The sequence below is a fragment of the Rhinoraja longicauda genome, unplaced genomic scaffold (assembly GCF_053455715.1).
Source record: "Rhinoraja longicauda isolate Sanriku21f unplaced genomic scaffold, sRhiLon1.1 Scf000510, whole genome shotgun sequence".
In the NCBI taxonomy this organism is placed as follows: domain Eukaryota; kingdom Metazoa; phylum Chordata; class Chondrichthyes; order Rajiformes; family Arhynchobatidae; genus Rhinoraja; species Rhinoraja longicauda.
In genome coordinates, this window is record NW_027601727.1 from 1 (window position 1) to 13101 (window position 13101).

The 13101-nt window shown below is 41.1% G+C and overlaps 1 protein-coding gene across 1 annotated transcript in view; it reads right to left on the reverse strand.

Moving 5' to 3' along the window:
• Positions 1-1090: 1090 nt before the first annotated feature.
• LOC144591021 (arginine-glutamic acid dipeptide repeats protein-like) overlaps positions 1091-13101 on the reverse strand; it is a gene marked incomplete at its 3' end in the record, with an annotated part of 78289 nt that continues 66278 nt past the window's right edge. The window contains exons 6-7 of the mRNA XM_078395368.1: positions 12707-12777; positions 1091-1199 (exon numbers count right to left, since the gene is read on the reverse strand). Of these exons, the coding sequence (XP_078251494.1) occupies positions 1091-1199; positions 12707-12777 (180 nt within the window). The remainder of the gene's footprint in view (positions 1200-12706; positions 12778-13101) is intronic.

The following is a 13101-nucleotide window of genomic DNA, read 5'->3' on the forward strand; positions in this document are numbered from 1 at the left end:
ATATTTAAAATTAATATTCACCATACAAGACTAATAGGCAATGTGCTAACCAATAGCGAGTCAAAATACCTACTCTTGACATGTTTTACCACCGCTGTCCTGTTATTACTGAGTGCCATCTCTGGTCAAATATCTAATGACAATCCACATAAATGCTGTGGCTATAAAAACAGATCGGAGGCTTGGTGATTTGTGCTGAATGACTCATCTCCCAATTTCCAAAGACCGTTCCAACAAGTACAAAACACATGTCAAGACTATGATGGAGTACTCTTCACTTGCTTGGATGAAAGTAGTTGCAACAACATGTAGAAGGTCAAAGCCATCCAGAATGAACAGGTTGTGTTATCGGCACACCATCTCCCTCCCAAGCAGTGGCTGCAGTGTGTGCTGTCTGCAGTATGCACTGCACAATCTCACCATCATTACACTGACAGCAACTCCTAAACTTGCGACCGTCAAAGGATATTAGGCACATGGAAACACAGCTTCTATCTCTTCTCTTTTGCATAATATAAAGTGACCTGCCTTCGAATATATAGCCATTTCTTCAATATGGTAGAGTATCAATCCGGGATATTCCTATTCAATATCTGAACAGTAATTCAATTTCAAAGTCGTCTAGTTGATCCTCATTGCCTATACTCGTTCTCACCGAGCAAACAGCTAACAATGGCCTGTTTCCGTTATCATTGTTACTTTTTTTGCATATCTTTCATTCATTTGTTTTATATCTCTCTACATCCCTGTCTATATCTCTCGTTTCCCTTTCCCCTGACTCTCAGTCTGCAAAAGGATCTCCACCTGAAACGTCAACGATTCCTTTTCTCCAGAGATGCTGTCTGACTCGCTGAATTATTCCAGCTTTTCGTATCTATCTTCGGTTTCAATCAGCATCTGCAGTTCCTGTGTAGGATGCTGGTTTAAAAGTAAAGGAAGAAAGGTCTCGACCTGAAACGTCACCCATTCCTTCTCTCCACAGAGCATGCTGCCTTCCTGCTGAGTTACTCCAGCATTTTGTGTCTATCTGCAGTTCCTTCCTACACATGTGAATGGTAAAGCACGGTTGACATAGAAGGTGATGGCTCACCTTCTTGAGGGCAACTAGGAATGAGATGCCCCAAGTGACAATGCCCACAGCCAATGCACGAACAAACAATAAGCTCTGACGGTCGTGCAAGTTATATGTTACCTCCATGCTGTGAAATGGAAAAAATATACCAAGTCAACAGCAAAAGCCAATTAAGCAGAAAAACTTAAGGCTTATTTTGAAACGTAGATTTCAACACAGAAAATCATGGAGCAATAAACAGCACAATCCACCATATGGCATGCCTCTTTATTGCTAACATTGTGATCACTTTAAATATTTACTCCTGAGTTTTACATAAACAAGAGCATTTTTTATAAAGGACTGTTTCCTGGGTGTGTAATTCCCACATCAACCATGAATTCTAATTTGCCATGCAGGAATCGTCACAAAGAAATGCTCCCTACTGTTTGCAATCATGCAATGTTAACCTTTAAACACAATCCACAGACATCTGAGGTTGAAAAAAAAAACAAGTTCAGAAACTATTTCTGCCTGGGCAGAAAATATAAATATCAATAGCAGACAGCCATGACTTTCACATCATCTCAACTCAAACTAATCTCTGCAATTTAATGACTTGCTTGCTTCATTCGATCTACATTCAACTGAAAATAGGTTGCCCTCAGCAGCACGGTGTGCAGGCAGCAACAACAGAGGTTATAAAGTCTCCGTGCTGTTTCTTATTCTCCTCCCACTCACTCAAGATGAACAATCGTTGGTACGAGTTCTATTTGGTGACCCATTCGTCTTACAGGACAAGAGCCATGGATAGAAGAAAGAAAATATATCAGTCATACTGATATTAGATCAAGGTAGGAAGATAAGCATCTCCTTGTCTTATCATGTGGTCCTGAACCATAGAGAAAGTAGACCCACCAGGCTTTCTTCTCCTCATATGATAGATTCCACATTCACATAAGGCACTTAGAGAAAACAGCAGAGGATGACATCTTCAAATAAGTTCAATTTAGTTTCATTTTTTAGTTTAGAGATGCAGTGCAGAAACAGGTCCTTCGACCCACTGAGTCTACGCCGACCAGCAATCCCTGCACACTAACACTATCCTACACACACTCGGGACAATTTACAATTATACCAAGCCAATTAATCTACAAACCTGTACATCTTTGGAGTGTGGGAGGAAACCGGAGATCCCGGAGAAACCCCACACAGGTCACAGGGAGAATGTGCAAACTCCATACAGACAGCACCCGTAGTCAGGATCAAACCCAGGTCTCTGGCGCTGTAAGGCTGTAACTCTACTGCTGCTCCACCGTCCCATCATATTAGAACAAAATTCAAAATAATACCAACAGCCAACATGTAAAGAAGCGATTGAGTCAAAAGCAACAATAAATATATTTTTTAAGTTCATCTTAAAAAAAATAGCTGCTTCACATCATGAATTGCAAAATATTTTAAGAATCCAAGTTCAGAAAGTAAAATAATTTCTTCATTCAGATTCGTACCAGGTTATTGTTTTCTCACTGCAAACCTGTATCACACTTCTGGCAAGCTTCCCGCAGGAGTGATCTAACCTGCAGGTCTAATAGGAAACTATTCAAAATAGACGCAAAAAGCTGGAGTAACTCGCGGGACAGGCAGCGTCTCTGGAGACAAGGAATGGATGACTTTTCTAGTCGAGTCCCTTCTCCATATTGAAATGATTTCCATGTACCTCGACTCCATCCTATACTACAGCCCCCAGCACCCCGCCCCCCAAGTCCAATCTCTCCCGACCTATGTCCAACCTGAAGAAGGGTCTCGATCCGAATTGTCACCCAGTCCTTCTCTCCAGAGATGCTGCCTGGCCCGCTGAGTTACTCCAGCTTTTTGTGTCAATCTTCGGTTTAAACCAGCATCTGCAGTTCCTTCCGACACTATTCAAAATACATTGCTTTCGTTCCAGAACCAAGGTCACCCAAACCTCAACAAATGATGGTGAAAAAGTGAAGAATGAAAAATATTATCTCAGAAGAGATTAGTGATGTAGTCAGTGGCAAACTCACAGAGGGATGTGAAACCGAGAATGTAAATTTTAAAATCAAGGTTGCATAACTGAGATAATGTAGCATGTACAAGACTGATAGGTGAACAAGTACTTGGAGGCTCATTGGAACATACACATTTTTGTGGATGGATGACGTAAACTTAGAGAGAATAGAACTGCCCACCAGGAGTGCACTACCGTGGTTATGTTTGGGTTCAGAGAAGGCATGGATGTAAAAGCTTCTGGAGGATGTGAATGGAGGTTGGGATTTGGTGATGTTAAGGGGATGGATAGTTTCAGTGATGGCACGGATATATATAGTCCTATATTCAATGCAAGATCAAATGTCACAAGTTCGGAACAGTGCAGTTGAGTTTCAGACATTTGCTTGAGAAGGGACAGAACTGGTGGCCATGAGGTGGAGATCAAAGTAAATAGCCTTGGACTTCCAAATATTCAGGAGGAGTAAATTTCCACTTATCCAGTAATGGAATTCACTAACATCCGAGTGTCTGGAAACCCAGCAGTTGAGGATCAGGAGAGGAGGTGAATCAAATCTGTGTGGCAATGGTGTGTATGTGATGCAATATTATCAGATTACATTAACAAGTACATCACCAAAATGCCACAAGAATAGAACTTGGAGAGCACGGTAACATTGTGCTGTTTTGCACTTGTTGTTTTATTTATTTGTGTATTTATCATACTGTATGTATATTGTTTATCCTGTGAGCTTCACGTGAACAAGGAATTTCATTGCACACTAATGTATATTGCAACAAACTAATCTGAAACTGGAACCAATGAAGACAGGAAGAGAAGCCACTGCAGGTGATTATTTGACTGGGTTGACAAGATAAATGACACACCAGCGGTGTACAGCGCAAAAGGACACTTATAGTCAAGTAAAATCCTTACAGTCATAAAATGAGTGAAATTGTAAAAAAAAATAAATGCAATGTTTGGTGAGGTTCTACTGTAAAAGTGGAATCTAAAATGGAGCAGTGCTCAGTGTGGATTATTCACCACGCTCGAGGGACTGTATGCTCCTCAAACTGTTATTTGACCTAAAGGGATAACATTTGCAGAATAACACAGTAATGTCAGATACTGTATTATATTGGCATTAGAATGATTCATTAATCCCAGTTGGTTTAAGATGATCCTAAAGCAATAATCTAGAAATAGTAAAAACAGAATTTAAAACCATTATAAATGGTGTCGTCTATTGGAAAATGGAGTATTTGTGATGAGATGAACCAGGTCATAAAATCCAAGTAAAATGGGACAAAAAGGTAATATAACAGACAATGCCAAAGCTATCAAGTTTCATATAGTCAACTTCCGATGCCAATGGAAAACATATTATTCACCTTATGATCAATGCTAATCTGTCAATAGCAACAAATTCTAAGCTCTTCAGCAATAGCGTTTTTCAATTGGAAATCATTAACACACTGAAAGAATACCCAGATTTTCAATTAATTATGTTTATTTGTCATATGTACTGGACATGAACAGGAACAATGAAATTCTTACTTGCGGCAGCTTTGCAGGCACATGAGGCACCAAAAAAAAAAAAAGGAATTCAGTTAATCTAAGTAAACCAGAACTTGATAGCGCAAAAAATACCAAAGTGTTTCGGGCAACTACAAAGTATGTAGTGCAAAGTCTTCGGTGGTTCGGGTAATGGGGAACCGTTGAGGTTAGGGTTGTACAGGGTGGTTCAAGATGCCTTGGCGAATGCCAACAGAATTAACAAGCTCATCTCTAAACTAAACTAAATCTGGAAGCCTGGCTCCATCCTGGGGGTGGCGTTGGATTTACTGCAGGTGGTCTTAGAGGGGAAGATGCTCCTCAAACTTAGACAATACAGCTTACCCCCTCCATGACACACTGGTCAACCTGAGGAGCACCTTCAGCAACAGACTGGCTCCACCAAGATGCAGCACAGAACTCCACAGGAGATCTTTTTTCCCCTGTGGCTATCAACTCCTCCCCCTTCTGTCGTGGGGTAGACTGACTCCCCTTCCTCTCTCCCAACCTTTGCACATCCCCCATCTTGGACTTTCCACTTGTCACTTTCATATCATGTTTCATGCACTTTGTTGTGTTTTATAACTGTTGGCAGACCAATTTCCCTCCTGGGATAAAGTTCTATTGTATCGTATCTTAAGTGGTTGACGGGGAGAGGCTATTCACTAATAATTTGTCCTGGTCCAATCACATTGATGCTCGGGCCAAGAAAGCATACCAGTGCCTCTACTTCCTCAGGAGAGTAAGGAAATTAAGCATGTCCACTTTGTTGGAGATACGTTCTTTGGTTGTTGCCTATTTGCATGAAGAAGGAGCAGGGTCAGGTGGCCCAAATTTCCAAAGTGAAGGCAAGGGATGAAGCGATCGGCTTCTCTGATGGCGCAGTGGCAGCGGTCGAGTGTGTTTGATCCTCCAGTGCTGATATTAGCTTGAAAAAAGTAAGCGTGCAGGTACAGCAGGCAGTGAAGAAAGCTAATGGCATGTTGGCCTTCATTGCGAGAGGATTTGAGTTTAGGAGCAAGGAGGTCCTACTGCAGTTGTACAGGGCCCTGGTGAGACTGCATCTGGAGTATTGTGTGGAATTTTGATCTCCTAATTTGAGGAAGGACATTCTTGCTGTTGAGGGAATGCAGCGTAGGTTCACCCAGTTAATTCCCGGGATGGCGGGACTGTCATATGATGAAAGAATGGGTCGACTGTGCTTGTATTCACTGGAATTTAGAAGGATGAGAGGGGATCTTATAGAAACAGGTAAGATTCTTAAAGGATTGTACAGGCTAGATGCAGGAAAAATATTTCCGATGTTGGGGGAGTCCAGAACCAGGGGTCGCAGTTTAAGAATAAGGGGTAGGCCATTTAGGACTGAGATGAGGAAAAACTTCTTTACCCAGAGAGTTGTGAATCTCTGTAATTCTCTGCCACAGAAGGCAGTGGAGGCCAATTCACTGGATGTTTTCAAGAGAGAGTAACTCAGCGGGACAGGCAGCATCTCCGGAGAGAAGGAATGGGTGATGTTTCGGGCCCAGACCCTTCTTCAGACATCTTTGAGCCATATCACTGTCAAAATGAATGTGCAGGGTGCTGTTATAATGGTGGAGTGCCTGAGAAGTCTGCATAGTCATGTTTAGTTTATTGTCACGTGTACCGAGGTACAGTGAAAAGCTTTTGCTGCGTGCTAACCAGTCAGTGGAAAGACTATACATGATTATAGAATTGAGCCCATCTTGTGTGTAGATACATAGTAAAGGGAAAAACGATTAATGCAAGATAAAGTCCAATTCAAGATAGTCTGAGTGTGTCCAATGAAGTTGATAGTAGCTCCGGACTGCTCTCTAGTTGTGGGTTGGATGGTTCAGTTGCCTGATAACAGTTGTGAAGAAACTGTCCCTGAATCTGGAGGTGTGCGTTTTCACACTTCTGTACCTCTGGCCTGATGGGGGAGGGGAGAAGAGGGAGTGGCCGGGGTGAGACTCATCCTTGATTATGCTGCTGGCCCTGCCGAGGCAGCCTGAGGTATAAATGGGAGTCAATGGAAGGGAGGTTGGTTTGTGCACCTGTGTTTTATGCACCTGTCACATCTGAGTGCTGTCTTTTAATTTCTGCCTCAGCATTTCCCAACTATTGCAGGTTGCATGTGGGACAGAAAAACTTTTACTTATCAACGTCGGTAGTCACTACTTGAAATCTGTTCACTTTATGTACTCGCTTTTTAGTCGTTTCTGTTTTGTTTTATGTCAAGGTCATTCCAAACTACATAAGACTATTTTGCAGAAATGTCAGTATTCAATGTAGTCATTCAAACCACGCAACAGTCAGGGCAATATTGCCTGCATGTTCCACTCTTGCTAAGGATTACTGACAGCAGACCTGTGGATTGCAGGATCTTGCAATGAGCTGGTTTGACTCATAGAACAGTGCAGCTCAGCAACAGGCCCTTCGGCCCACAATGTCTGTGCCAAACATGATGCCAAGACCAACACTTATCTGCCTTACATAATCCATACCCTTCCATTCCCTGCATATCCATTTCTCTATCCAAGTCTCTTCTCTTCCCCTATTGCATCGTTACCACTCCTGGCAGCACATTCTGGGCACTCACCACCCTCTGTAGAAAACAAAACTATCCCGCACATCTTCTTTAAACTTTACCCCTCTTACCTTAAAGCTATACCCTCTAATTTGAAGAAGGGCCTCGACCCGAAATGTCACCTATTCCTTCTCTCCAGAGATGCTGCCTGTCCCGCTGAGTTACTCTAACTTTTTGTGTCTACCCTCTAGTTTGATTCGGATAGAAAGATCTTTCATCTGATTCATGACTGGAGGAGACTCACTGTGATGGATGTTTCTTTTGTTTGGTGTTGTTTTATGGTTGTATGTGTTATTGCATATTTTTATTGCTTATTTTTATTGGTCTTATTGTTGAACTGCGGGTCATTTTGCATTTCACTGCACATTTATGTGTATGTGACAAATAAATGGACTATTGATTGATATTGATATTTGCGTAGTGAACCTTCATTAGGTTAAAAATCTATTATGGTGATCCAATCCTATGGAGGAAAACCTGAAGAGCACCATGGACAGATGTCATAGGTATCCCTTGTGTCTCTGAATGCCACCCAAAGAAGCTGCCAAAATTGATATTATGGGTCACAAGAGCCCGATCAACTTGATGGGTAGTTAATGGAATCCTAAATCCTTAACTTTGACTCTTGCCTACGGAACAGACTCCAGGGCACGACAATAAATTTGATGCCCCAACAGTTATTAAGCAGCGTCCTGGAAGATGGCGGAACCAGCAACATGTGGATCAGCACCACTGACCATACCACCTTTGCCAGTCAAGTGATGCCATCTTGAATGCCGTATTTTTTTTTAAAAGATGCATGTTTTGGCAACAAATTGAGGATTTCCTTGGGCAAACCCAATGGTTTGTGCATTTTTATGCTCGTCTTGTCCACATAGTTCACTTAGCACAACTGGCTGGTGAAGAATCAAACTCCATGTTCCACGTTAACCCACTCGAGTGGCACATGGGTCTCTTGCCAAGAGAGTGCAATAGGAAATTGGGGTCTTAGGTAATGAATTCACTTAAGTTAACTAGTTGGCTGCATCTTCAGCTTGGAGGAATCCTAAATCCTTAACTTTGACTCTTGCCTACGGAACAGACTCCAGGGCATGACAATAAATTTGATGCCCCAACAGTTATTAAGCAGCGTCCTGGAGGATGGCGGAACCAGCAACATGTGGATCAGCACCACTGACCATACCACCTTTGCCAGTCAAGTGATGCCATCTTGAATGCCGTGTTTAAAAAAAAAAGATGCATGTTTTGGCAACAAATTGAGGATTTCCTTGGGCAAACCCAATGGTTTGTGCATTTTTATGCTCGTCTTGTCCACATAGTTCACTTAGCACAACTGGCTGGTGAAGAATCAAACTCCATGTTCCACGTTAACCCACTCGAGTGGCACATGGGTGTCTTGCCAAGAGAGTGCAATAGGAAATTGGGGTCTTAGGTAATGAATTCACTTAAGTTAACTAGTTGGCCTCATTTTCAGCTTGGAGCACAGGGAGCTGTTGGCTTAACAGCAAGGCACATCCTTGCTATATCTACATTTCCTGGCATCAAGCTCTATCGGCACATTACTCATGACAATCCAAGAAAGACTTCTTGGCTGATATTTTCATGGTAGTACAAAGTTATGAAAATAGAGAGCTGAGACTTTTGATACAAGTCCTCATAATTGAGGAAACTAGTTTGAAAAATTGATTTGGAAACCATCACATTTCCATTAAGAATACCTTTTCTCAGAAAATAGCAGTGCAAGACTTACACTGAGCCAAAGAATTCCAGGAAATTAGGGGCCATGAATACAGTTCCTCATTAGATATTTTTAACGCCTGCCGTTGTTGATCATATTAATGCAGCAGAGTGGTACTGCTAGTGGAGCTGCGACTCACAGTACTAACGGGCCAGGTTCAATCCTCACCTCGGGTGCTGTCTATGAGATGTTTGCACGTTCTCTCTGTGACCATGTGGTCCAGGTGATGATTTCCTCCCACATCACATAGTTGTGTGGGTTTGTAAGTTAATTGTCCTCTGTAAAATGTCCCTAACGTGTAGGGAGTGGGTGCAACAAATAGGTTAACATAGAACTTGTGTGAAAGGATTCTGGAGACCCGTTTCCATGCTGTATCTTTCAATCATATGTTATCAGCAAATAATCTATTTTTCAGATTTTGTTTCAATTGTACAAGTTGAACCAGGATTATAAATGTATAGGAAGGATCTGCAGATGCTGGTTTAAACCGAATATAGACACAAAATGTTGGGAGTAACTCAATGGGGCAGGCAGCATCTCTGGATAAAAGGAATAGGTGACGTTTCAGGTTGAGACCCTTCTTCAGTGGAAGAAGGGTCTTGACCTGAAACATTATCTATTCCGTATAAATGTATACTCTTAAATACAGCTCAAAAAGATTGTATTTTCAAACACATTTATGAAATGTAACAAATTCACGATTATATGCTTCCTTTGATACTTCTCTGTTTAAAGCACGTTTGTTTCTGTCAAATATTGGTGCTCATCAATGTGAGAGATAGAAATTGCTCCATTTCAAGTACACAGTTCCAGCATAAAACCTACCAAATCAGTTATATCACATTTCATAGTATATAAAGAACCTGCTGCTGAGAAGAGTACTTATTGCCACAGCAATATGATGTTTGCCCATTGCCTATGGTGCTTCTTGAACGATAAACCACCACCGATTGTTTTTAAATTATGACAGCTTTATAAGAGATGCACCCATTGAGAACAGCATCAAACTGTCTCAGACTCATTACATACATTTTATCAGCCATACCCACAAGTTATTATGGTTGGGTAAAGTCTGCATCGTCGAAGTATGACAGGATCATGATTGTTCCTCAATATTTCAGCATTCCAACCTTATATACATGCAAGATATTACATATTTCGTCAAACCTCTACCACTATCATAGAAATTTTCATTCCCAAGTTAAATCTAGAACTTGATACCACACGCATGACAGCCTCCCTGATCCCAATTCTGAAGCATGTTCCAACTTGCACCAAGCCTTGCTCCTCGGTGCCTAGAAACTTGGTGGTCTAAGTTAAGCAGCACTTTGATTTAAAAAATTGCATCCATATTTTGAAACCTATCCTCGATCCAATTGCTCCTTATGTCCTTAATCTTCTCCAGCCTGATGACAATCCAAGATCTCTGCACTCCTTTAATTCTGGTCACCTCATCATCCCAAAATTAAACCCTTCCACTATGGAGGACCATACCATTAATTGCTTTGTTCTTAAGTTCAGGAAATCCCACACCAAATTTCTCCATCTCTTTTCATTTCAATAGTCAGTTGAAACCTATCTCTATGACCAAGCTTTTGTTAATCTTCCCAAATATTTCCCTTGGTGGCCCAGTATCAAGGTAAGTATTGTTATATTAAAGTGGAGGCTGTGGCAGCTGGATTGTCATTCACTATTGTGGCTGGATGAGAATGTACTACAGTGAAAACACAAGATACTGAGATGCTGGAATTGGAGCAAGTAGCAAACTGGTAGAAGAACTCAGTGGGCCAGGCAGCTTCTGTGGAGGCAAAGGGATGGTCGACCTTCCAGGTCATACCTTTGGAAGATACAGGAGCAGAATTAGGCCATTTGGCGCATCAAGACTACTGCGCCATTCAATCATGGCTGATCTATCTTCGCCTCTCCACCCCATTCTCCTGCCTTCTGCCCCTGACACCCGTACTAATCAAGACTTTGTCATTCTCAGCCATAAAAATATCTATTGACTTGGCTTCCACAGCCGTTTGTCAACACCCTCTGATTAAAGAAATTCCACCTCATCTCCTTTCTAAAGGTACATCCTTTTATTCTGAGGCTATGGCCTCTAGTCCTAAACTTTCCCACTCGTCGAAACATCCTCTCCTCATCCACTCTATCCAGGCCTCTACCCAGGGTAGATACCTTGCATCAGATTATGCTGAAGATGGTGATGAGGCACAAGACAAATCTGAACCTAGGCATAGGTGTGGCATACCCAGCATTGACATGTCCATTATATTGTCAGCGGATACCAGTTTTAACAACTAGTGGTGAGATAAAAGGAGTATGTGTTATGATCCAGAAAATAAAAGTATTCCATTGATTTTTTTAATTGTTTTCAATATCCTTACTGTGGCTACAAAATTGATTCCAAATATAATCTCTCCTTGACAGAATCCATCATGCTGCCCATTCCAAAGCTGTGCAAACATTGTGCAGGTCTCCGACAATTGCTGGTTGGGCTCTTTGCCATTGGACTTTTGACAGCCGCCCCCATTTTGGTTAATGCATTCCTCCCCTCACTGTTGTCACCACCCACGCTCGCTACCTACAGTCTGTTCATACCATTTTATTTTTAAACAATGTTAAGTGGCTTGGATAATATGAATAAAGCACATAGAATACGCACAGGACTTGGAAAAAATAAGAAAGTCAGATGCTTTCTAATGAAGAGGTTCTTTTCAACTTACCCACAGACTTCATTGCTGAGTGTGGACTTGAACACGTGATATCAGACTTTCTAACCACAACTCTGATCCTTTGTTGCAACAGCAAATACAATTGTCCAAACTCCAGGCAAAAAATTGCATGGAAATTTGTGGTTTTAATTGTAACTATAAGATCCACCAAAAACCGAGAGGGTATCGACAGTGACTACTTTAGTGGTGTGAACAGAAACTTGATTGGGCGGGTCTTCCCCGAATTTTCTGGAAAAATGAACCCAAATTTGGCAACTCCCAACACCTTCACTGTAATACAATGTCAAACCTGAAGGGTTTATCCTGTTTCACTCTTCACAGATGCTTCCTAACCCATTGATTATTTCCAACATTTTCTGTTTTGATTTCAAATTTCCAGCATCTGTTTTCTTGTTTTAATTTATTGTTTTCTTTTTTCAAATTTAATGGTATTTTTATAAATGACCTCACCAATTCTGAGGACAGGGTTGGCTACTTGCAACCTAACGGTACTACTTTGCATCCCAGCCAGTTTCAGTTGGAAGCCCTGCTCCAGGGAGATGAATGTCTGATATCGAGAAAGGGGCAAATGCAGGCAACAATTCCGGACAGTTTGCCCATTTCAGTCACAAAGTCTATTTTTTTTAAATGAAACTAAGCATCAAACCAGTCAGACTTTAATTGTTTGTCGAAAGGAAACAGATGGTTAGGAAAAAAACTTTAAAGTTTTCTTTCTAGGCCGGAAGTAGGCCGGAAATATTAGTTGGAAATCAATGGTGCTTTGTTTGTTTGTATTAGAAACTGCATTACTTTCACCTGTGTCCAGCTTACTGAATTTGAGATGAATTGACCTGTGGGAACATATTCCAAACAACAATAGGACTTTATTGCACCATATTGTCAGTCATAGCTAGTAACTTCTGATTGCTATTAGTTTAATTCCTACAACGTTCTCAAAGACTGCTAAATTGCTGTATTTTAGTTTATGAATGTAAATGGTGCCAATCAGCTGCAAGTAATTTTGATACTGCTTGCAATATCTTACTTGAAAGACACATTTGGACTGAATAATTTTGCCAGCAGATTGCCAGCTGATGGTGACGTGCTTCCAGTATGCTGTGTTTAAGATTAAAGTATTAAAAATAGCCAAATGACAGGATGATTTGTCTCGAACAATATTCAGTTATTCCTGTATTTATTCCAAAAGGGATCATCGATCCAAAGGCCAAATAGTGTGTGTACTGTTAATCTGAAACAAAACAGAAATTGCTGGGAATATTCTGCAGGGATAGAATTAATGCTTCAAATTGCTGGTTGTTCCGAAATGAATAAATCCTAAATTAATTTCACATAGAGGATGGTGTGTCTAGCTGCCAGAATTAGTGAGAGACTCAGATACAATTAAAATGAGCAAAAGTTATTTGCAAAAGTTAATGCACG